General features: G+C 37.7%; 1 protein-coding gene across 1 annotated transcript in view; it reads left to right on the top strand.

Annotated features, from left to right (window-relative positions):
* LOC131066383 (auxin transport protein BIG) overlaps window positions 1–25,080 on the top strand; it is a 62,066-nt gene extending 36,986 nt beyond the window's left edge. The window contains exons 7-15 of the mRNA XM_058001136.2: window positions 14,709–14,949; window positions 15,065–19,654; window positions 19,773–19,995; window positions 20,496–20,900; window positions 21,516–21,659; window positions 21,876–22,527; window positions 22,679–23,052; window positions 23,164–23,667; window positions 23,816–25,080. Of these exons, the coding sequence (XP_057857119.2) occupies window positions 14,709–14,949; window positions 15,065–19,654; window positions 19,773–19,995; window positions 20,496–20,900; window positions 21,516–21,659; window positions 21,876–22,527; window positions 22,679–23,052; window positions 23,164–23,667; window positions 23,816–24,694 (8,012 nt within the window). The 3' untranslated portion in view covers window positions 24,695–25,080. The remainder of the gene's footprint in view (window positions 1–14,708; window positions 14,950–15,064; window positions 19,655–19,772; window positions 19,996–20,495; window positions 20,901–21,515; window positions 21,660–21,875; window positions 22,528–22,678; window positions 23,053–23,163; window positions 23,668–23,815) is intronic.
* The last annotated feature ends 1,379 nt before the right edge of the window (window positions 25,081–26,459 follow it).

The following is a 26,459-nucleotide window of genomic DNA, read 5'->3' as shown; positions in this document are numbered from 1 at the left end:
TCAATTAGAATCGTTAGAATGTAGGACTGGTTTAAATCAGTACTTCATCTTCATTTCTAGGGTTTTGCAAGCTCAAAGTCATTAATTTTCATAACCTTGTCAAGACCCTAACTGGAGCATCTGTCATAGGTGAACAATGGCAGCGCCCAAGACAAGCGGATCTACCTCAAGGCAGGCTCTCATCAAAGAAGATCAGAAGAACGATGACTTGGAGACCAAGATTACGTCCCGGTGGAGCAACACTGGAGATACAAATCTTGGGAACTTCTATGTGAAGAAGTTTTGTGAGGCACCATACATTGGCAAACCATCCCCTATAGCCAAGAGGATAATAGAAAGCGGCATCATCAAGGCAGCCGGCTTCCCTCCTGCAGTTAGATATCATGAACTAATGATTGAATGCGCCAAGCACTATGATTCACACTCAAGGACAATTGTGGCCGAGGATGGAACCGTTCTTGCTTACCTATCAGAAAAGGCCATAAGTAAAGCCTTCCATCTACCGGAACAAAGGGACATGATCTATAGAAGTTTAGAAGGAGCCAAATCGATTTATGAAGATGATCTTGATGCATGCCTATCAATCATCAATAGGGATTGGTTGCAAAAGAGTAGACCTCGCCTTTTGTTTTAATAAATGGATGTTCTTCATTCAAATAATTATTCAAGGGAAAGAAATGATCAATTGGGCAAGAATCATTAGTAATTGCCTAGATGTACAATTGAGAAGGTTAATTCCTACCAAGTCATTCCACATGAGCTCATATGCCATATATTCTCTAGCAAGGAGTTATGAATATTCAGGGCTACCACATAGAGGCAGAGTTGGAAGATGGCCTGGAAAGATACGGGTTTGTGATTCTTATGAAATATTGCATCACCCACCTAAACAACACTATAGAACAATGAATGATACTTTCACAATGCACATCACTAGGACTCTACAAGGTGGGATCCATCAAAGATTGTCTTCGGAGGCACAAGCACTTGTCAAACAATATGGTGCGTGGTTTATTCAATTTCCTAAATTCACATATATAAGGATCCAAGGATGTCCTTCCCCTCCTTATATGTTGCCACGTTATCCAACAGACAGAATAGTACTACTCGAAGTGGCAAGACAATTGTTATCATGTACAAAGTCATTAAGGTACAAACATGGAGGTGTCACCACTAATTCCATTTCACTTGGAAATTCGATAGAAGTCTGTCCTTCCCTCCAAGTAGCTGATTATACCGAGCCAGAGTTATCTCTCTATTTGTTTACACCATTTGCTTCTAGAGATAATTTTGATCCCTATGGTAATGTAGATGAAATGGCTAGAAGAAAGCACAAGCATGTGTTTCAAGTAGAAGACTTTTGGATGAACACACAAGATGACCTAGAGATAAAGAAGAAGATGCATTCCTGGCTGCCTCTTGATCTCATCAGGAAATGCAAAATCTATACAGTGGTCGATCAAGCACAAGATAGTGGTAGATATATCCAATCTACCTATGAGATGGAGGATAAAGGAATAAAGATTAATTGGGATGAAAAGGAAGTCACAAATTTGAGGGAATCGATGAATCAAGTTTTAACTTGCACACGAAGATGGGTAGATATTCAACATCAGAAATTGAAGGAGCAAGATGTGACAATGACATTCAATTTGGAGACACAGACAAAAGAAGAAGAAAGGGCAAGTGTCAGTGAGAGCACCTCTCATTCCAAAGGATCAAAAATGAAGGATGAACAAGGAAAGAAAGAAGCATCCAAGAAGAAGCAAAAGACAAATTTCGATCAGCCTCCTAGCGCTTCTTCTAGACATGAGAAAGAAAATCAAGGCAAAGATCAAAGAATAGATGAAGGCATGGTCCACGAAGTAGATGAATCAATGGAGTCTACAATACAAAATGATAGGAATGATAGGCAAGATAAAGGAAAAATGCCACAAGAATCATCAAATCCAGCCCTTCATATCCAGATTTGTGATGATGAAGAACAAGGAGACAATTATGAAGTAACTTCCCCTCCCAGGAATGAGCCATTGCCCGAAGAAGTGCAAGTAAAAGAAGGAAGATCTTCTATCCCCAAATGGCTCAAAGAGAGACTTACCAAAGAGGTAATAGTGGAAGAAGAAGAACAAGCATTTGATTTAGAAAGTCTTCTAAATGTACCTCAAGAAGTCATTAAGAGAAAGAATGCTCCAAAGATGTCTAAAATAATAAGAGATGATGCAGGCTCCAGAAAGATATAGATTGCCACTCCAGCGGTAGATAAATATGAGGATGGGATTATGGCAGATGAATATGATTTGGAGACATTTGACTTAGGTCCACTTACTTCTGAGCAGGCCATGGAGGAAGCAACTGACTCTGTGAAGGCGGTCGATAAGAAGCTAAAGGCCGAAATAGAGAAGAACAAAAGATTAGAAAAGGAGGTAAATGCATGGAGGAACTATGTCCAACAATTTCAGCAACCATTGACACATCGAAGTTCGGCAGCCATACCACCTCCCTTGCTTCCCGCAGAGTCAGTTGATCATATGGAGAAAATGAGGAACTCATCACAACTTCTAGAGGCATGGGTCAGCAAATCCTTCACAATGGCTAATGAGTTTGTAAGAAATATGATGAAAATACTTGGTAGAGCCATTCGAGTTCTTGAGATAATTCATAACCTCATGGTGACAGTTGATGCCTTCACTCATGCTAAGGACGTCACCATTCCAGTATTGCAAGCAATAAGGAAAGCACCTAGACAGATACTAGCACAAGAAGGGGTAATTAGAAAGGAATCAACTCCTAATCTGTTACAGTGGCCGACTTTGCTTCAAATGAAGAAACTCCTTTTTGAAGACATTAGTAAGAGATGTAGTCAAGTTGAAGATACCGTCCATCCTATTCATGACAAGATAATTGAGGTGATGTGCATCATTCTTGACAAAAGGGCAGAAATTGAAACATATGTGGACATTCAAGAATTGGAGGACAAGAAAAAAGTTATCTTTTAGGGAGAAGGTGGACCGATCACAAAAAAGCAGTTGAATCTTATGCATGCCACTATGCTCCTTATTGATAAGACAAAAGAACTTGAGCATGGATGGGAGATAACACTTCTTGCAGCCTTGATGAAGTAATCCACCTAGAAGAACGAATGAAGAATCTACCTGAGATTCCAATTTCTAAAGTGGAGAGTATGACATCTAGATTCATTGAATATGTCAAAAAGGAAAAGGAGAAAGGGAACAAAATTCTAGAGGAAAGTTTGTTGTGATTCCACTTTGCATTTCATTTTCCTATTGGAGGATGCTTCCTCGATTTCCGTGTCGGCACATGTTGTTGTCTTATTGGTTGATTCATCATGATGATTATCTTGATAGGGTTTTCATTTGTATTAAACCCTAATTAGGGTTTAGGTGGCAAGATCTTGGCCCTTGATCTTCATTCGATCCTGGTCTTTCATTGTTTTTGGGAGTCTTATATAAACTCCACTCATTTCATTTGTAATGGTTAATAGCAATAGCAATAGCATTAGAGAAGAGAATAGAAGAGAGAGTAATAGTATTAGAATATTGTCAAGAGAAAGACTTGAAGAATTGTTGTTATTTAGCTATTGGATCAATAAAACATTGAAGTTATGGTGTTTTTGCTCAATCCTTGAAGCTTATTGCATAGTTCTTTATCTTCTCAAGTCAATCTTTGATGTTAGTTTTAGTGTTTAGATTAAATGATGGAATGTTGCACTTGATATATTGTGAAACTCGTTATCCATACCACTAGCTTTCTTGCTGATTGTAAGCAAGCCTTGTGTGGTCAACTGGAACTCTTGAAATTGTTTAAGTTCGATTATTGCTCAATCATTGATATGCATTCAACTAATGGTGTCTATGATTAGTAGTGATTTGAAAATCTCTAAACATCCTTAGAAGATTGCACTAGTTCTAGTGGAGTTGTTCAAGCTATGGTGATGCTATAACTAGTTGAGCTTCACTTGCGTTATTTCTTCATTCACTCATTTTAGAATAGCTTAGAATTTCTCTAAACCCTCATCTTTTGCCATTTTTTGATAATCATTTAGTAGTCTTAGGAAGAAATTTCATTGCATATCATCTGCCAATCACTTCATGAAATCCTTTCGAACCATAAATGCCCCTTGATGAAACAACAATCACAATGACCAACTAAGCTTATCCTCACGTAGTGATCCTACATATATGAACCTTGGAGTCTTTTTGGGTGATCCTTAAGCTAATCTTCAGCATCCAAGAGATTTTATTCAAGAGAGGGTAAGATACTTAGGTATTTTATTCTGTGTTTGTATGTGCCTAAAAAACACATCAACAGGGTCCTTCATTTGCACAACAAACCTCATCTGGTCAAGCATAGAATCGATGCACTCATATACCTCCCCAAGTTTAAGTGCATCTCCATCCCCATATTTGATGACTTGGAAAACTAGAGCAATGATGGAGACTATGCATTTTGCATCACTCCAAAACATGTCACTCTTCACTATATCCTTTATCCTAGACTTGACCCGCCAATTTCAATCTGTTGTCATAACCATGAGTTGCAGTGCCTCTTGCAACTCATTCTCTCCAAGAAAATGAACATGTTTCAAGAACTCCTTATAGAAGCTCTTGAAGAGTGCATGTGAAGTGTGGTGGTTGTAGATAAACATGTGCACATCTCTCGCATTGCTAGCCACTCCTCTAATCCACTCAGTATTTCCCATGCCCGTAAGTGCATTACATACACAAATATTGGAGTCCACCAAATATCTGTAGGCTGCCTCAACAAGTTTCCTTGCAGCTTTGCACGCATGTCACTACTTGGACCACATTTTGTGGCACAACCTCCTCAATAGCCTCCTTGAGGACCTCAAACTGAAAATTAGCATCTTTGTGATGCATTGCACAATCAACTGCCTTAAGAAAGTATGGGCCCTTTGCACATGTAACCATGATATTGACGAGTGGACGCTGGCTAATGTCCATTCATCCATCCATGACCATGCTGCATCTAGTCTCCACCCAATATTCCTTCATCTTCTCCATCAAAACATTGATCTTGGAATAGCTCCTATGCAAGATTGTGGTCCTAAATTTGTTTTCACCTTGTGGCACATATGATGGTCCTCTTCTTGCCACCATTGATATCATCTCCTTATAATAAGGAAATCAAGCTACATGAAATGGGATGCCATTTGCAAAAAGGAACTTGCCAGTGGCAGTGGTAGTGGAATCATCTATCTCATCCTTCAGTTGCACATTAAACAAATCAGCTATGGGGTTACTTTGCAACTTGTATTTCCCCTTACCCTCTCCTACATGGGCCATGGCACTAGAAGTGGAAGGAGGTCCTGACACCACTCCTACTCTCATCCACAAAGTATGACTAGAAGTTTGTGGTAGGCTTTGTTGAACATGCGTCCTATGAGACATAGTTATTGTAGCCGCAGTATCATTAGGAACACCCCAAAGCTTGTTGATCATAAATCTATATTTGATGTTTGCTTTATCCAAAAAAGCACATATGTGCACACCTTTTTCTCGAATAAATAGGAGGTATGCATTAACTCCAGTAATGCTGCCATACCATTCTAGACCACAAAAGTTGCATTTCCACTTCCTTGTGCCACCACTTGTCCCCTACTTGCCTTGTATTTTTGTTGCAAACTGTTTGAGGGGAGACTTGCAATCATAAGCACCCTTAGCATACTTTGCCAGGATTGCAGATGGGCACTTTATACTAGCTGCTACACTTGCCATGGAACTAGTCTGGGCTTCAGGATCAGGCCCGTGGTCACTCCCCTCAGCCTCAGGCTCATATTCTGATTCAGTTGCACTATGAGAATGAACCTCTACCTCATCCTCACTCGTGTCATGAGAGCTCATTGTGTGACTGCAATAAACAACATAAATTCTATAAGTGCCTAGTTTCAGCCTAGTTTAACAAATTTGAAAATAAAATTTAAAATTTGATGTTGAATCTTGATGTCAAAATGAAAAATGAATAATGTTACATCGAAATGAATGAGTGAATATGCATTTGCAGCCATATTTTAATGTGTTGACTATAAAGCATAATCATGCAACTAAGACTTGAGAACAATTGGACAAGCGGTTTTTGGCCAAATTTTTTTTTCAAAGGATTTGAGTTTGGTCTTGGGAGTACTTTCCTACTTGGGAAGAGTATTTTGACTGTGCTTCAAGATCTAGGTTTGAATGGTGTGTTGAAGCAAGGCTGTGTTAATTTATAAAACTGGGAAGTTCTCACAATGTGCAAACTGTAATTTTGAAAAGCAAAATATTGGAACAGTAACAAAGTAGAAGTAGACAGAAATATTGCAAGTTACAGGAAAGTTGGTTGCACTGCTTTGAAGTTTGAGGTATTTTAGCCTAGATTCTATATCCGCAACAGCATGAATGCCTTTCCTGTAAGATAGTATGTTTAATTAACTAGGTAGTGAACCCATTCCTGAAGTCATTAGATTTTAAAATTAAATGCCTATACATTATATTTTAAACTTAAATGCTACTACCAACATTTGACTCAGATTCTTAAATTTATGTGAGATTGAAAACTACTGTCTGTGGTTACTTACAATTACTAAGCTTGTAATTAGCTGAATATGTCATTACAATGCTTTCTAAGGGTTGGGGATGTGAAGTGGTTGCATGCAATAAACATAAGCAAGTAAATGAATGAATAATATGCACATTCTTTAATTTCTGAGATTGAAAGCTACGTGCTGCTATTATTTCACAAGCACTAAGCTTGTGATAAGCTGAACATGTTATTACTATGCTTTTCTAAGTGTTGGGGATGGTGAAGTAGATAAACTTGAGGATTTAATATGGAGAACCCCAATGTAGGAAAACTTTATAAGAGTCAATTTATGCCTATCCCTAGTTATATCCTTCAAGGCACTTGTTCAATTTGAGGTTTGAAATGTTTATTAGTTTTTGTTAGCGCTCCACAATTTCTCATAACTTGCCTTCTTATTCAACATGTCTGATTGCTGCTCTGTACTGTATAGTCATCTTTTACATCAAGGCTCCTGTAGACTTGTTCAGTCATTCAACATCTACTATTGTTTCTTATGTGTATTCCACAATTAGCAATTAACAAATGCATTCTACATGCAAGCTGAAATCAGTCTTCTATATGCATTCTATGATCATTGTGATGCTCTAAATGCATCCTACAACAATTTAAGTATGAAATCAGACCTATATATCCATTCTATTATTGGTGTGATTTGTGCAGACGCATGCTACAACGTCATGAGTAAATAAACATACTACAATTGATTTAATTTTGCAATTACACATTGAAATATGAAACCAACTTTGTTGCAACCTTTGTAATGCTTGGCTGTCATTGGTTATATGCTTCTATTCTTGTTGAGAGGGTTTCAAATTTCAACCAGGACAAACCTGTCGCATGGGTTGCCCAAATCGATCAAGAGTCACTAGTTTTAACTTTTTACCATTTTTAATCTTCAACTTGTTTTGTTTAGTTTCTTTTGCTTCTACTTTCTTATTTCTTCCATTTTTCACTTGGAGTGCTTGCTAAACATGGGGTGCTTCCCTTCTATTGTTTCTAAAATGTTACTAAAAGTGGAGAAAAATCATGCAATAGGTTATTTGTACATTAAAATGCCAAAATTATACAACCTCTTGATGTTATTGGTTTCTTATACTTAAGCTTCTCTTGATGGCTTCTCCCGAGTCCATACTCACCCTTGACAAGAGATTCTTCTTTACTTGCTCATGCAAGTGTAGTTAGTGACATACTTGCTTCAATCAACAAATGCTGCCATAATACAATTTTGTAGGTGCTAGTCATTGTGATTGCTGCTCTATTATATATAAATGTAAATCGACATCTTTGCAACTTATCTAACCAGGACCTAGAGGATTATCCATAATCATCTTGGAAATTCAATGAACAATTCACCAAAACTGTGTGTTGGTCCAATGTTCTATGCTTACTGACATCTCCATTCACAAGACCTACCTGATGTAAGGTACAGCTCTATGGCTGCTAGCAGTTTAGGGGCAGAAGCCCCTGAGAAATGTTTTTTGGGCCATGGTTCTTTACCCATTGTATTCTATACTGCTTAGTGGTTTTCTATATTGATGAGCATATAAATACTTGCACATGGATTAGGATAAGCACAAGAGCAAAATATCTTATTGTAAAGAGTTGAGTTACTACAGTGAGTGGTGTTTTTGCAACATTTTATCCCAAAGATTTTGTGAGGTAAATTCTCTTGTTATATTTTGAGTGTGCCATAATTTATTTCTATTACATTTAAGGTTTTTTTTAGCATTCCTTATGTTATAGAGGTTAATTGGTATTTTCTAATTGCTTCATATAGTGAAGTAATTGAATAGAATAAAAGCCAAGTTACTGTTATTGGTACTGGTATGGATCTTGGTTGAGATTCATGGATCCAACAATTTTTTTGGAATGGCTTGGGTTCGTTTTGGATTGGTCCTGTACAAAAAACATGTAAAAATCACACACACACATGCACACACACACACCGAAAACTAGGAATTTAGATTAGAATATTACATAGCATCATATAAACAACAAAATCACCATAAAATATTCATTGTTTAAATTTCAAGTACATTATTAAAATACACACACTTGCGTGCACACAAACACACACACACATATATACAACCTAAAAGTAGGAATTTAGATTAGAATATCACATAGCATCATATAAACATCAAAACCACCATAGAATATTCATTGTTTAAATTTCAAGTTCAATATTTAAATAATAGTATCAAGTTAACAATTAGTTTTAACCGTCAAATGGATTCTCTAAATCATCAATATTATCATCATCAATGACATTAGATGTAGGTATATTTTAAGAACCAGCAGTAGTAACATTGCCACTTGCACTAAAAGTGTGCTTGCTTTTGGGCTCCTCAAGTGCAATATGTTGGGCAGTGGAAGCATCGAAGTTAGTATGCTTTGGCTTTATATTGTGCAAATTGGAATACACATACATAGTTTTTTGCTCTTTTGAGTGTGCTCCAATTTCTCTTAGATGCAAATGAACTAGCAACCAACGAAGACAAAGTAGAGTGATAGAGTTGTACATTATAAAAACAAAAAAAAACTATATACTAATCTTGTGATAAAACTGATTGCGAGGGGTTGTAGGTGTTGGAATTGTTGACCATGGAAGTACCATCAACTATGAGCACACATCTCTATTTTTTACATCACATGACTATGTCACAAATACAGATCAACCCTATTGCGAATTTGAGCTCGATTAATGTTGAGAATTTTCGCAATCAATTAAAATCACTCGTCGATGATTTTATGAGGGAAATTAATGGAATTATAGGGGTAGGGGACAATAGGGGGTGATCATAACTAGAGCTAGGAGTAATAGTTAACCATTTTACAAAGGAAATTCCCATAATTTGATAGTAAGGATGTGAGAAGGATCCTCTCTTTTTGGGGCAATTCACACATCTTTTGGGTCGTTGGGGCTATTTTGAAAAGAGGGTTAGGCTTTTCTCTTGGTAGGAATAAACAATAGGGGGCTCATTGATTAACAAGAGTATTTATTGTTACCAATTCCTCATAGTTACCCTTTCTGAATTCATTTCCTCCACCCCACACCTTTGAGGAGGTGCCCCCCACAATAAAAAATGAAGGGGCCCCGTACTACAAGGAAGTGAGGGACGAAGGGAACATGAATAGCCTTGGGTCTTGCTCTGCCCTGACGCATAGAGTTGGGACCCTTGTCGCAAGGGGGAGGGACCTACTTGGAGGGTCGATGCTTGCCATTGATAATTTTGTATGCCTTAATCCTTGATTAATGTTATTCACAGATATTGGGGGGCTTGTAGATTAACTAATTTTTTCGAAAGTATATAACTTTGTCATACTAGGAAGTGAGGGACATAAGGAACATGAATAGCATTGGGTCCTCCTCAATGCTAACACGTACAGTTGGGACCCTCCTCTTGAGGGGGAGGGACCCTATTTGGAGGGTCATCTCCTGCTATTCATAAGTTTGTATGCTTTAATCTATGATTCATGTTATTCATAGATATTAAGGGGTTCGTTGATTAACTTCTTTTTTCAAAAGTATCTAACTTCGTCGTGTTACCCCTTAGGTCCCCTACCCACACCTTTTCTTGGTGAAGGTCGTTCCATCCAATTAAAAATGGTGGTTGTGCCCGGGTGACCTTCCCAATAGTTGAAACTAGAATTTAACACCTTCCACACCACTTGTGCCTTCTCTCCACCTTTGTGATGGCCACTCTATTTAAAGAATGAAGGTTGATGGGAATTATTTTTAAGTTATGTGCACTTCATTATAGAATTCTTGTTCTCACCATGACCAAAATATGATACTCAATATTCTCTCCTCGTTTTGGTGTTGATCTATTCTAATCGATCTTTAAAGTAGGATAATCAATCTCTATTTTTATATCACATGTCTACATCACAAATAGAGATCAATCCTATTGAGAATCTTTTTACGATTAATGACAAGAATTTTCTTAATCAATTGAAATCCTTTGTCAATGCTTCTACAAGGGAACATGGTGATCATAACTAGGGGTAGGAATAAGTGGTGGGGATAGCGGTAGGGATAACCCTAGATATAGTAGGGGTAACCCTAGCTGCCCTTGTTAATGCTCTGACCATTTGATCAACAAAATCAATGAATTTACTTGTGACTAAATCTTGCAAATCAAGAAATGTTGCCTCGTACCCTTTAGCGATGTCCAAATCTCTATATGGGGTGATCCTCATTGGCACAAAAGGAATCTCAACACTATTTCATTTTGGATTCAATGCAGAGGCAAGAAGATGTAGTGGGAAGGTCATTGTGTTCCATTTTTCTTCAATAATTCCGTGCACTTATTTCTCGTTCACAGTTATGTTGCCTTCATCTTCCAATCATCGAGTCAATGCCATCATATATCTCTCCCAACCAAGGCTTGTCCATGTCAGTATAACAAATCATGCTCAAAATGAGCATGGTAAAACTAAGGAGATACTCCACATGATACTATCAAAAGTCATCTAGGATCATTTGCTTAATGTTTGTTGCCCTCTCAATGTTGCTTTGCCTCTGGATCAAGTTTGCTTAATGACCATGCTAGAAAGTGCATCTCAAACTTTCACAAGTCATCTCGAGATGATTGTGTGAGAGGTGAAATGAGTCACAACTAACTATTCAAAAATAAAAAATAAAATAATTAAAAACAAATTTAAAGAAGAATTAGAATACATGTAACACAATCAAATTACAACCTAAGTAATTAAGTGAAAAAAATAAAATCAAGTAACTAAAGTGAAACTAAAATATAAAATTTTATACTACTTTCATTTATCTTCAATAGCCTTTGTTTTGAAAATGATCTAAATCAAAGTTTAAAAACTCGGACTCGCCACGGACTCGGCAAACCAAAAATTTGGACTCGGACTCGGACTCGTGAAAGACTTGGCAAGGACTCGACAAAAAAGAAAACCGTAGTTTAAAAAAAAAACATAAAGAAATTAATGCATTTAGAGAACATAAAAGCCATAATTGAAACATTACACATGTCACATACTCATAGTTTCAAACTTTCAACTCTAAAATGTATAATACCAAGATTTCTTCAATGCTAATTATGCTGTTATATGGAGAGCCTAATCAAACTTGGAGGTTAAATTTTCCCTACTTCCATCGGCGCATTTTCCCCCTATATTTTTTGACGGGGGTTTGGGGGCAGCGCCCCCAAGTTGGGGTCAAGGGGCAAATACTTTTATTATTTTGTAAAGGCGTCGGATGTTATTTTTCTTTTATTTTTCACTCCCTCAGTTATGCCAAATGAAGGCAAATTTAAAAAAAAAAACTCAATTTTAAAGCTTGCATGACTTTTTTTCTGGGTTGCGCGAGTCCATCTGAAAGACTCGCGTGAGTCCGTGCAAAAGACTCGCGAGTCTTTCAGATGGACTCGTGGCTCCCATGGACTCGTGAGTCCGTGGCGAGTCCATGAGTTTTAAAACTATGATCTAAATATGCTTTGCAACATGTTGTGGTTGGTGATGAAGATGTGGATCTCCTCAATTTTGCATACATCTCTTTGATCTAATCAATTTTATTCCCAATCTTTTGTAGCATAAGATTGAGAGGAGGGTGGATTGCACAAGGTGTACAAATGATTTGTGAATAGTGTTACTCAACCAACAACCCACCAACTCTACAATTCTTTGCGTTGTTCATTATGACTTAAACAATAGTATAGGGTCCCACTTTCTCAATGGCTGCAATGAGAATATTAGCAATAAATTGGCTATTCTTCACTTGCCCTTCACAATCCACAACTCTAAGAAATATTGCCCCTTTAGGGGACATTGCTATGACATTGATCAAGGGTTGATTTTATTTATCATCTTTTCACCCATTAGAAACAATTGACACCCCTGTCTTGACCCATAAATCCCTTTTGGGTGTCAATGAATCTTTTATGAGTTTGATCTCTTTTTCTTGTAAGGTATCATACACCTTCTTATAACAGGTTTCCTTGTACCCTTTTGGAGCCTTACTAATTTTTGTTGCCATTGCTTGCCAAATGGTGAGCAAACAACATTGAAAGCCAAGCCATTTGTATAAATATGTCTTGCTGTGTGTTGATTGGCAAGATCTTGAGTCTCATTTTGAAATGTAGTTTCTAAAGGTTCCTTTGGTCTTTTGTTTGTAGTGAGTTCTTCGCTTTGAGGAGTGGCCAAAAATGGGTGGCCATCTATCACAACATTGGGATTAAATGGAGGCATAGGATTTCATTCTCTTTGATCTTCTTTTTGTTAAGTGATAATTTGATCTAATATCACATCCCTGGCAAATCCAAATATACCTTCTACAAATGCGAAGAGAACTCGGATTTATTTTGAATTCAGGTTGGCTTGTGGAGCTAGAAATTTTATAAACGACACTTTCAAAACAAATAAAATTTTAAAAACAAAAAATAGATATATAAAACCTAGCTCTTTCAATGCATGTGTTGAAGAATGGAAGAAAAACAAAGCAAAGAGTTTGTTTCATGTTTGTAAAACAAAAATAGAGAGAAAAAAGAAAGAAAAATATAAAGCTCATCTCTTTGCAAAAAATGTTGGAATGACAATGCAACTGTTGTAGAACCTTCAGGGATCAATCTTTAGCTCCCTTTTGATTCAACAAGCAAAAATGAATGTTCAGCCATTTGGAATGATTGTTGGCAGGATATAGATGGCTGTGAGGCACTACAGATGTAATTTGGGTCATTTGTAAACCCATATATCCATTATATACCCATTTAAATAGCCTTAAAACACCTCTAATATGCCTAAATAAGCTATAAAAGTTTAAGATATTATAGCATAAAAGGTAAATTCCTGGGAATAAGATATTTAAGTGTTATTATGAAAGGATATGATGAAAAGGCATTAAGAGGCTATATAAAGAAGGGAAAGGTGGGAGATAAGAGTGTGGAATAGTATGGAAGTGTGTAGAATAATTTGACGTAAATATATGTGAGAATAAAGAAGATGACAAGTAGGAGTAAACAATGAGAAATTAGTTATAAATTATAATTCATGTACAATCCTTGAAAGTGTATTAATATATGTGTATATAATTTTTTATAATTTGGTTTATACCTATTGCATATCTAAGTTCTCCCTTAGTATTGCATCACACCAAGGTTTACTCTATATAACAGAATATTTATCTTACTACTCCAGTCAAGGTTTTTCTGTCAACAATGACATTTATTTTCTGAAATAGAAATGAGCTAAAATGAACTTGTTTTGGTGTTTGAGATGTTTTAGAAGTGACTTTTAGAGTTTGAAATCCAGTTTAGGGTGCCTCAGTTAAAGTCAAAGCAAGAAAAAAAATAATATGTTTGATTGTTGCTCTCTGATATTTTTCTAGCTTGCCTTGTAGATTACTTGCTGAAGGAACATGCTTGATTGTTGCTCTCTGATATTTGGTCTTCTCCTAGCTTAAGAATTTTATGCTTGGAAATGCTCAAGATTTCTGAATGCTTTCCCTTGACCCTTACAGCATGTGCTTATGCTAAGGGATGGACAGCTAAGTTGCACAAAGGATTCTAAATGCATCTCACATGAAAAGACAAGAAGATCCAATTCAAATTCACTTTGGATGCTCTGGTCTGCTGTTTTATTCCTTATAGACCATGTTAAGCTGCAACCAAACTTGTCTGCATGTCATTGTTTCAGGCTGTATAGGTGGTTAGTGTTTACTTGTGTTTTTCTACCTCTGTTTTGTTCCTGCATTGCCTCTACATCTCTTTTTTGTCCAGATCTTAAGGTCTTCTTTTGTCTGTCGAAGAAATACAGCTGAATTATGATTATTTGCAAGATCCAATTCAGATCAGTAACCCCACTTGGAGATATGTGAAACTTTCTCTTTTATCTATCTTGATATGAACCTTTCCCTTTTATTTACATCATAAGAATCATTTACATTTTTTTGGGCATCGGTTACTAATGAACTTTTTAATAAATAGCTTTGATCGTTATATTTATTATTAGGTAATAGTATCAACAAAACTATTCTCTCTGCTTTATCTTAAACTGGCTGGGAATGCTCCATTTATGTTATATTTATGTTTTCAATTTTGGGATTATTTGAACATTTTTGTTATTAAGGAGATATTATTTATTTGCAGGCTCTGCAGTTGTTGATGGTTTGATGGAAATTTTGTGGAGAATTCTTGAATTAGAGCAGCCAGATACACAAACAATTAACAATATTGTCATACCTGCTGTTGACCTTATCTATAGCTATGCTGAATGCCTTGCACTGCATGGCAATGATAGTGCAGCAACAGGCTCTACTGTTGCACCTGCTGTTGCATTATTAAAAAGGCTTCTATTTGCTCCTTATGAGGCGGTTCAGACATCCTGCAGGTTTACTACTTTGCCATTCAAATATGCTTACTGCTTCTATATTCTTTAGGGAAAATTGAATATTTGATAATGTTTGCAAAGGTCTAAATTCCTTATTTTTTTATTCTCTTCCCAGTTTGGCCATGTCTTCCAGGTTGCTTCAGGTTCCCTTCCCAAAGCAGACAATGTTGGCAACGGATGATGTGACAGAGAATAACAGATCTTTGCCAGCTCCTTCAGACACGAGTGGTGCCACAGGAGGCAGTGTCCATGGGATGATCGAAGAAGATACCAATACATCATCAGTTCAATATTGCTGTGATGGTTGCTCAACTGTTCCCATTCTCAGGCGACGTTGGCATTGTAATGTTTGCCCAGATTTTGATCTATGTGAAGCTTGCTATGAGGTGATGGATTCAGACAGGCTTCCACAGCCTCACATGAGAGATCATCCAATGTCAGCAATTCCAATCGAAGTAGATTCAGTTGCAGCAGATGGGAGTGAGATCCAGTTTTCCATGGACGAAATGAGTGAGGAAAGTTTATTGCAAGTGGCCACTGAAATCAGTTTACACAATTCACCCCCATTGGATCCCCCAATGGAAACAAATGGAAGCAGAGATTTCCTTGTTACTGCAAATGATACAAAAGTAGTTGCTCTTTCAGCTGCAAAACGTGCAGTAAATTCTTTGCTTCTTAGTGAGTTAATGGAAGAGATAAAGGGATGGATGAAGTCAACTCCAGGTTCACGTGCTATTCCACTCATGCAACTTTTCTATCGATTGGCTTCTGCTGTAGGTGGCCCTTTCATGGAAAATTTAACCCCTGAAAGTTTGGATTTGGAAAAATTTGTGAAAATGATGTTGGATGAACTGAATTTGAGTACTCACTTTGTGGCCAAGATACGATCATCCTTTGGAGAGGTACTCATCCTTATTTTCATGTTCTTTACACTAATGCTCAGAAACTGGCATCAACCAGGCAGTGATCAATCATTGTCCAAAACTGGGGCTGGCACAGACACCCAAGATTCTGCTATTGCTCAGGGAACACCACCATCTTCAGGATTGGGTTCTCCATCTTCTAATGACGATCCTGAAAAAAGCGAGTTTGTATCCCAGTTAGAACGGGCATGCACTGTTTTAAGACAACAACATTTTATTAATTATCTTATGGATATTCTGCAACAGCTGGTGCATGTTTTCAAGACACCTAGAAATCTGGAATCAGGGCCAACAGTAACTTCTGGTGCAGCCTGTGGGGCCCTATTAACAATAAGGCGAGAATTTCCAGCTGGCAACTTTGTTCCCTATTTCTCAGATTCTTATGCCAAAGCACATCGGAATGATCTGTTTGTGGATTTCCACAGGCTTCTGTTAGAAAATACTTTTCGCTTAGTTTACAATCTGATTCGACCGGAAAAACCAGATAGACCAACTGAAAGATCAGAGTTTGCATACAAGGGATCTGTCAATAGAGATCTCAAATTAGATGGGTGGCAAGAAGTACTATGCAGCTATATCAGTAACCCACACACAGCATTTGTGAGAAGATATGCACGGAGGTTATTTTTGCATTTGTGTGGAAGCAGAAGTCATTATTACAATGTGAGGGATTCATGGCAGATAAGTAGAGAATTCAAGAGAATATACAAGCTTGTAAATAAATCTGGAGGTTTCCAGACCTCTGTTCCATATGAGAGAAGTGTGAAACTAGTAAAATGCTTATCTGCTGTTAATGAAGTAGCCTCAGCTAGACCTCGTAACTGGCAAAGGTATTGTTCTAGGCATATTGATGTCCTGCAATTTTTGTTGAGTGGAGTATTCTTCTTTGGGGAAGAGTCTGTTCTTCAAACCCTGAAATTGCTTACTTTATCATTTTACACGGGGAAGGAACTAGGGCAGTCCCATCAAAAGCTAGAAGTCTCAGAAGCAATTACAACTTCCAATAAATCTGTTTCTCAAGCTTCTGATGGAAAGAAGAAAAAGAAGGGTGATGAGGGAACTGATACTGGTATTGAAAAATCCTCCTTAGACATGGAGCAAGCAGTGGAGCAATTTTCAGCTGATGATGGTAAGGTATTGAGGCGATTTATTGACTCATTTTTGTTAGAGTGGAATTCAACATCCATCCGGGTGGAAGCTAAGTCTGTCCTCCTTGGGACCTGGCACCATGGGAAGCAATCATTTCGAGGACTTTTGCTAACATCATTGTTAGAGAAAGTGTCTGTTCTGCCTTCATATGGACAGAATATTGTTGAATATACTGAGCTTCTGACTTGGCTTTTGGGTAAGCGGACTCAGGAGCACAGTGGCAACTCTCAGGAGGCAGAGTTGGTGCAGGCATCGACGACTGGAGGTGTAGTCAAGAGCATATTTGATACACTACGATCACAAAATGAGCTATTGGCAAATCATCCCAATTGTCGAATTTACAACACACTTAGCAGTTTGGTAGAGTTTGATGGCTATTATCTTGAAAGTGAACCATGTGTGACTTGTAGTTGCCCAGAAGTGCCTTATTCAAGAATGAAATTGGATAGTCTAAAGTCTGAAACAAAGTTCACTGACAACCGGATTATTGTTAAATGTACTGGTAGCCACACTATTCAAAGTGTCACAATGAATGTTCATGATCCCCGCAGGTCAAAATCGGTGAAAGTTCTCAATTTGTATTATAATAATAGGCCTGTTGCTGATTTGTCAGAGTTAAAAAATAACTGGTCACTGTGGAAACGTGGGAAAAGTTGCCATCTTACATTTAATCAGATAGAGCTAAAAGTCGAATTTCCTATACCAATAACAGCTTGCAATTTCATGATTGAGCTTGATTCATTCTACGAGAACCTTCAGGCCTCATCACTTGAGTCTTTGCAGTGCCCTCGTTGCAGTCGCTATGTAACAGATAAACATGGTATTTGTGGCAACTGCCATGAAAATGCTTATCAGTGCAGGCAATGTCGTAACATAAACTATGAGAATCTTGATTCATTTCTTTGTAATGAATGTGGCTACAGTAAGTATGGACGTTTTGAGTTTACTTTCATGGCAAAGCCAAGTTTTACTTTTGATGATATGGAAAATGATGAGGATATGAAAAAGGGACTGGCAGCTATTGAGGCAGAATCAGAAAATGCTCACAGGCGCTACCAGCAGCTTTTGGGTTTCAAAAAACCATTGCTTAAGCTTGTCTCAAGTATAGGCGAATCTGAGATGGATTCTCAACAAAAAGACTCTGTTCAACAATTGATGGTCTCCTTACCTGGTTCATCTTCGTTCAAAATAAACAGAAAAATTGCACTCTTAGGTGTGCTATATGGTGAAAAATGCAAGGCAGCATTTGATTCTGTGAGTAGAAGTGTTCAGACATTGCAAGGTCTCCGTCGTGTCCTAATGAACTATCTAGAACAAAAACATTCTGATAATGCTATAACATCATCAAGATATCTTTCTGTTAGACCTCCAAATCGGTGTTATGGTTGTGCCACCACTTTTGTGACACAGTGTTTAGAATTATTACAAGTGTTATCTAAACATCCACATTGCAAGCAGCAACTTGTTACTGCTGGCATCTTGTCTGAATTGTTTGAGAATAACATACATCAAGGTCCTAAATCAGCTCGTCTTCAGGCAAGATCTGTGCTGTGTTCTTTCTCGCAAGGTGATGCAACTGCAGTTGCAGAATTAAATAATTTAATTAAGAAGAAAGTCATGTATTGCCTAGAGCACCACCGTTCAATGGATATTGCTGCTTGTATACGTGAAGAACTGCAGTTACTTTCAGAGACTTGTTCGGTTTCAGATGAACTTTGGGAAGCGAGATTGCGCATTGCATTCCATTTATTATTTTCATCCATTAAGGTTGGTGCCCGCCACCCAGCTATTGCTGAGCATATTATTCTTCCATGCCTGCGAATTATATCTCATGCCTGCACTCCTCCAAAAACAGAATCAAGCAACAAAGAGATGGTGAGTGTAAAAGCTGGAGTAAATGCTGAAATGAGAATTGATGAGACTGATAAAAACGCATCCTCTCCACTTAATAGCAGTATCAATGGGAGCAAATCTCAATCAGGCTTATCAGAAAGGGATTTGGAGCGGGATGCAAGAACCCGAGATGTGCAACTGCTAAATTATGCTGAATGGGAGAAGGGGGCCTCATATCTGGATTTTGTGAGGAGACAATACAAAGTGTCACAGTCTATGAAGACATCATTCCATAAGTCCCGCAGGGATTCTAAGAGGTCAGATTACCTAGCACTCAAGTATGCCCTGAGATGGAAAAGGCGGGCTTGTATGGTGTCTCTTACCAATGAGTTTTCAGCATTTGAGCAGAGTTCATGGGTTTCTGAGTTGGTTTTGAGTGCCTGTTCACAATCTATAAGGTCAGAAATGTGTGGATTGATTAGTGTTTTGTGTGCAAGTTCAGCAAGGCGGACAAGGTTTCTTAACTTGCTCATGACTTTGCTACCAGCTACAAAATCTGCAGGAGAAAGTGCTGCAGAATTGTTTGAGTTACTCTTCAAGATGGTGGAACCTGAAGATGCACGTCTGTATTTGACAGTAAGAGGTTTTCTCAGTACAATATGTAGGCTAATAACAGAAGAGGTGGCCAGAATAGAAGCACAGGAGCGAAGCTTTCATATGGACATATCACAAGGCTTTATACTTCATAAATTGATTGAGTTGCTCAGCAAATTTCTTGAGGTGCCAAACATCCGTTCAAGGTACACGGTGTTGATACTTGCTTCTATATGTATATTGTTTGACAGGTTCAATAATTAAGGTCATATTGCTCCATTAAATGGTTACTTTTATTAATCTTTGTTATTCAATTAAATACAGATTTATGAGAGATAGATTTCTGTCTCAAATACTGGAGGCACTCCTTGTTACAAGAGGTCTCATTGTACAAAAGACAAAGCTGATAAGTGATTGTAACCGCCTCCTAAGAGAGCTTTTGGATTGCCTTCTAAATGAGAGTGATGAGAACAAGCGCCATTTCATATGGGCATGCATATCTGGCCTACAAATTCATTGTCAAGAGAGGAAGGGACGGACAATTCTGGTATGTGAATGGACAGACAAATTTAAGTGATTTATTTTAAAACATTAATTTCATTACTATGGGACATGACAACCCTAAGCAGCTAAAAGGAAATGCAAATGTTAATAAAAACTAGAGATTGTGTATTTGTGTGATGAGCACTGAGCATTACAGTAACATCTATGTACCTGTTCTGATGTTCAATGTGCATGTGAATGAGCAGTGCATTACCCTTCATGTATATCTTGTGATGTTTGATATGCGTGTATCTGTTTGGTTTGTTCTAGCAGAAGCACAGTATAAACTGTTGTACTGTTTTCATCTGCTATTTTTTCATGGTTTGATTGTTATGTACTGTACTTTGCACTTACTAAATGGCATATTTATGTATGATGAACCTTTCTGACATAATCTATCAGGAATAAAACCTTTTAAACTTGTTCTACTTATAATGCTTGTATTAACAGTTTCGATTGTGTGATTTGTCTGGAGTAAACATAACTAATTTCCTTGTTATGCAGTTCATTTTGGAGCAGCTATGCAATATAATTTGTCCATCAAAGCCTGAGCCAGTGTACTTGTTGATTTTGAGTAAGGCTCATACACAAGAAGAGTTTATTAGGGGATCAATGACAAAAAATCCCTATTCCAGTGCAGAAATTGGTCCACTAATGCGTGATGTTAAAAACAAAATCTGTCATCAATTGGATTTACTGGGTCTTTTAGAAGATGACTATGGTATGGAATTGCTTGTAGCTGGAAACATCATCTCCCTTGATCTCAGTATTGCTCAAGTATATGAGCAGGTATGGAGAAAGACACATAATCAGGCTACAAATAGTGTGGCTGGTAGTGGAGTTTTATCTGTTTCTGGAGCAGCAACAAGCAGAGATTGTCCACCAATGACAGTGACATACAGACTTCAGGTAGCTTTGTCAGGACTTTTGCTTCAATCAAATAAATGTTTTGGGACTCCATTATTCTTTCGACATATAGTTTAGTTACTATATAGATCTTTTAGTTTTCCTTTTTTTTAAAGGTTTGGACTGGTTAGGTCTGGTATTATTAGCCTAGAAGAATGCTTTGTTTGCCTGGTCCTTAGTCACAAAGAATTCTGAATTTAAACTGTTGTTTTCAAGGAAGGCATATATATTAGACATTTTTGCTTAATTTATGGTGATTAGATTGATCCTAAACCTCAAAATTTTCCCTTTTATGTGAGAATTTTTCCTTATTTCTAGAATGTTGGATATTTTCTATATATGAAGTAAAAACTGCTAAGATATTTCCTAATTGAAATTAAATACATGACCAAGGCATTTCATTTTTTCTTAGTGTAGTATTAACTGTCTATGTTTATTTTACTATTATAATTGGTGTTTTCTTCCCTTGTTTCATAAAAAATCTAGATATAGCTTCCTAAGTTTGATGCAGCTTTGTGTTTTTTAAGAATTAGATGATCACAGGATCCAGGCTTCTGCTTTACTGACATGAAAATGTGCTGTGTGGTAATATATTGTGGTTTTGGGTGTCTTACTTAGGGATTGGATGGGGAGGCTACGGAGCCCATGATTAAAGAACTGGAGGAGGATAGGGAGATATCCCAGGATCCAGAGATTGAATTTGCAATCGCTGGTGCAGTGAGGGAACATGGTGGTCTAGATATTATTTTGAACATGGTTCAGGTGAGTTGTCCCTGTTCCATCATTTTGATTTGTGTCCATTTAAATGATATTTTCTTTCATTGTTTAGCTTTACCTTCCTTTATTGTTTCCTTCTCTTTGTATTGTTTAGCACATTGCATGCTCAAAACAGTTAATTTTCCAATAGGTGCACTAGTCTTTTTTTTGAAATTTGTTATTTTGGTTTTACCTAATATTGAAAATATTAACTTCTGGCAGCATTTAAGAGATGATGAGTTAAAATCTAATCAAGAGGAGCTGGCCCTTGTACTCAAGCTTCTTATGTATTGCTGCAAGATACGGGATAATAGGCAGGCATTGCTACGGCTAGGTGCATTGGCATTGCTCTTGGAGACAGCCAGGAGGGCATTTTCTGTTGACGCTGTGGAACCAGCAGAAGGCATTCTCCTGATCGTTGAAAGCCTAGTTATGGAGGCTAACGATAGTGACATTGGGATCACTGAAAGTGCATTGACAACATCTAATGATGCAAATTGTGCTGGTGAGCAAGCTGCTAAAGTAGTAATGATGTTCTTAGAAAGGCTATGTCATCCTTCAGGTCTCAGAAAGTCCAATAAACAGCAGCGTAATAATGAGATGGTGGCACGCATTTTACCATATTTGACATATGGAGAGCAAGCAGCTATGGAAGTGCTCGTCGAACACTTCAATCCCTATTTGAAGGATTGGATTGCTTTTGATGATGTGCAAGTAAGACACCAAGAAAATGTTAAAGATGAAGGTTTGGCTCAACAGGCAGCTGAGCAAAGGTTTGCAGTTGAGAATTTTGTTAAGGTTTCAGAATCTATAAAGATAAATTCATTTGGTGAGAAGTTAAAAGATATCATTATTGAGAAGGGTATTGCAGGAGGTATGAAATTACTTACATGCAATTTGTGTCATGCCATTTTTTTGTCTAGTTCGTAAATTCCCAGAGTGATTTTCCTAGGTTTTAGCAACCTACTTGTTGAATGTTAATTCTTTAATATTTATTTATTGTTTCTTATATTTATTTGATACAGTGGCTGTCCAGCATTTAAAAGAAGTATTTGGTGTTTTTGAGAGAGGAGATTTCAAGTCTTCTCCAGAATGGATGCATGCCCTCAAATTGCCCTCAGTACCTGTGATTTTATCTATGTTGAGAGGGCTTGCCAGGGGACATCTAGCCATGCAACAGTGTATAGATGGAGGAGGAGTATTACCTCTCCTCCATGCACTTGAGGGTGTTTCTGGAGAAAATGAGATTGGTGCAAGAGCAGAAAATTTGCTAGACACCTTTGCCGATAAGGATAACAAAGGAGAAGGATTTCTTGCAGATAAGGTACACCAGCTGAGGCATGCAACTAAGGATGAGATGAGGCGTCGGGCCTTGAGAAAAAGAGAGGAGTTACTTCAGGTGAGCTGGTATCCTATGTTATATCCACATTAGAACTAAGAATTGTTTTTTAAAATTTTAAAAGAATAATATTTGTTCTTATTAAAGTGCTAAGATTTTTCATCAATTCAGGGACTCGGTATGCGAAGGGAACTTGCTTCTGATGGGGGTGAGAGAATAGTTGTTTCACAACCTGTTATTGAAGGTTTAGAAGAAGTAGAAGAGGAGGAGGCAGGGCTTGCATGTATGGTATGTAGAGAGGGATATAGCTTAAGGCCCACGGATATGCTTGGTGCATACTCATTTAGTAAGCGTGTACATCTGGGTATTGGAACAACAAGCCATCCTCGGGGGGAATGGGTGTATACTACTGTCAGTCATTTCAATATTATACATTTTCAGTGTCATCAAGAGGCCAAGCGAGCAGATGCTTCACTAAAGAATCCAAAGAAGGAATGGGAGGGTGCAGCTTTACGAAACAATGAAACACTATGCAACTCTTTGTTCCCATTGAGGGGTCCAGCTGTTCCAGTTACTCAATATGCACGTCATGTTGATCAGTATTGGGACAGTTTGAATGCTCTTGGGCGAGCTGATGGGAGTCGTATTCGTTTACTTACATATGATATTGTGTTGGTATGTATCTTTTTAATTTCCAATTTGGTGCAGTGTCCATGATTGTACCATAATTTTGTACTTAATAACAATGCATTAGCTGGGCTTGTATATTCTTTTAGTCTCTAGAATTTTACCATGTATTTGACTATTGTTGGTTCCTTTGCAGATGTTAGCTCGCTTTGCAACAGGAGCATCATTCAGCACAGATAGCAAAGGTGGAGGAAAAGAGAGCAACTCTCGGCTTCTACCATTTATGATACAGATGGCTAATCATTTACTAGATCAAGGAGGTATGAACCAGCGGCGATCAATGGCAAAAAATTTGATCAGTTACCTCACCTCACCATCTCAGCTGGATTCACCTTCTGGACCAAAGCCATCAACACCACCCTCCCAAAGATATGGAGCGGCTGAAGAAACCGTCCAGTTCATGATGGTACATTCTTTGCTGCTTCAGTCTCTAGATGAGTGGGAGCAGCATCGTCATTCATTTTTGCAAAGAGGAATATACCATGCATACATGCAATATAAGCATGGACGCTCACCATTGACAGCCCCTGCATCATCCCGTGCTTCATCTTCAGAATTGGCAGCAATGGATCCAAAATATGATGACAGCGGCAAAGATGATGCAAACTCATCCGAAACAGGTATTGAAAAACTCTTTGCTATTGTTCAACCCATGCTCATATATACAGGGCTTATAGAACAGTTGCAGCGCTTCTTAAAGTTGAATAGGCCAAGCACACGAAAAAGTAGAAATGTGGGCACGGAAATGGATGGCAATGAAAAAGCAAATGATGATAGTAGTGGATCTCTTAGTATGGAGCTTTGGGAAGTTACCATGAGGGAAAGGTTACAGGATGTGAAGGGCATGTTGGGATTTTCGAAGGAGTTGCTAAATTGGCTGGAAGACATGCAAAGTGCCAGTGATATGCAAGAAGCATTTGATATAATGGGCGCCTTGAGTGATGCTCTTTCTGGTGGATTTTCTCGATGTGAGGATTTTGTACAAGATGCCATTTCCAATGGCAATGCCAAATGATGTACATTTTGAGGGTATATTTGAATTTTAAATGAATTGTCCATACTGCAAGTGAGATGGAGCATGCCGGCAGCAGGACACTGGCTAATTTTCAATTGTATGCATTATGCACAGTGACTGGAAGATTGGTTTTTGCTGCTGATGGGAATGGTGTCTTAGGGGTTGACGTTGGCTTGGTGGAGAGGACATACATTAATTTTTCAGATTCATGATATTTTCTGTATATGGGTTAATTGAATGATATACATTTTTGCCATGGTTCAGATAAATGCTCTCTCATGGTTGCATGAGTTTTGTTATGGTCAAAATTTCTTTTTTTTTTTTAAAAGCCAATCAATGTATTACTTATCATCTATTACAAGATCAAATGTAAACCCTTCAAGGCACATTTAAATTTTTCTTAAGTATGATGCTGTATGGTTGATGACCTTGGTCATTGCATGTATACTAGCAATCAGGCAGTGGCTTTACTCAAGTACTTTTCTTCATTTACATCATGCTCAAGTTCTCATATGATGCAGTGAAGGTTTGCCTTCACTGGAGCTTTGTTAACTTCACCACAAAAGAACCCTGGATGCCTTATATGAATAGAAAAATGATAATTCGAGCATAGAACAAGTTAGTTGTAATTTCAAATACAAAGCAAACCCATGATAGCTGTCATCAAAACTAGGATGAGGCTGTGTTTTAAATTTTTGGTGGTAATGCAATTTGCCGTGTTGTTCATTTATGCCGTGTAATCGATCCTACAAACGTTGGGCTGGCTTTGACAGTCCTATTATACGTATAGTTGTTTATATTATGTGCTAGGGCTTTTAGGCTATCTTGTTTGGGTTTGAAATTCTCGTGCACTGACTTTTGATCCAATTATTTACCAATTGTTATCCAGTCTTCGTGTCAGGTGTTCTGAAGAAGTTCCCATTTTTTCAAAAAAGAGTTGGTTCACAAGTTTTGATGCAGAGTGCTAAGTGTTGTAGGGGAGTTTCTGGAACACGGGTCTTGTTGATTATGTGTTCGTAAGACGAGTGAACATATCCAAGGATGTCATGTACCATATTCCAGGTTACAATTATGTCGTGTAATAGATTGCGTCATCCTATTATAATGTCAACTTGGTGTATACTCATGTTTATATAAACATTTTTGTTTTAAAAGTTAAAAAATTCTGGGAGTTCCAAAGGAAAATATTATAAAAACATGTCATATTGTTATATTTTAGGCTTCAAATAGGTAACGAAAAGAAGAAAACATTTGTTTTTTATTAAATGGTAAGTAAGCTGTAAGGGGCTTCTAAAACTTTGCTACATCAAGATGTTAGCATACAAACGATTTACCAAAAAAAAAAAAGGTTTCGGAAGGGCCTGGAATCTTTTACAAGGGCAAAGCAATGACAAATAAACAAGCCAGACACCAATACTCTTGCAGTTGAAGAACCGCCCAACCAACCTTCACAACACTTGGCCCTTGCCTTGCAATACTCGCTTCCTTAACTCGAGGATAGGATTTCAAAATAGATTTAGGAAGATCTCTTTTCCGTTTCGAGCAATTGTCCAATACACCTTTTTTTGAGCTTTTCTGATTGTGGAGAGAGGAGTGAGTCCTTATTCACCGCCTCATTAGGAGTATCTACTTGAAGATGTGTGCAACATGATTCGTTGACTGAGCAAAAGGAGAATCCACTCACAGCTTACTGTATGGGGATGGGATTCATATGTATTAATTTATTTTATTATTAGAATATATGCATACATCCATGATGAGACTA

This window comes from Cryptomeria japonica, chromosome 3 (assembly GCF_030272615.1).
Source record: "Cryptomeria japonica chromosome 3, Sugi_1.0, whole genome shotgun sequence".
NCBI lineage: Eukaryota > Viridiplantae > Streptophyta > Pinopsida > Cupressales > Cupressaceae > Cryptomeria > Cryptomeria japonica.
Note: the sequence above shows the minus strand (reverse complement) of the source record. Positions and strands in the feature narration are given on the sequence as shown.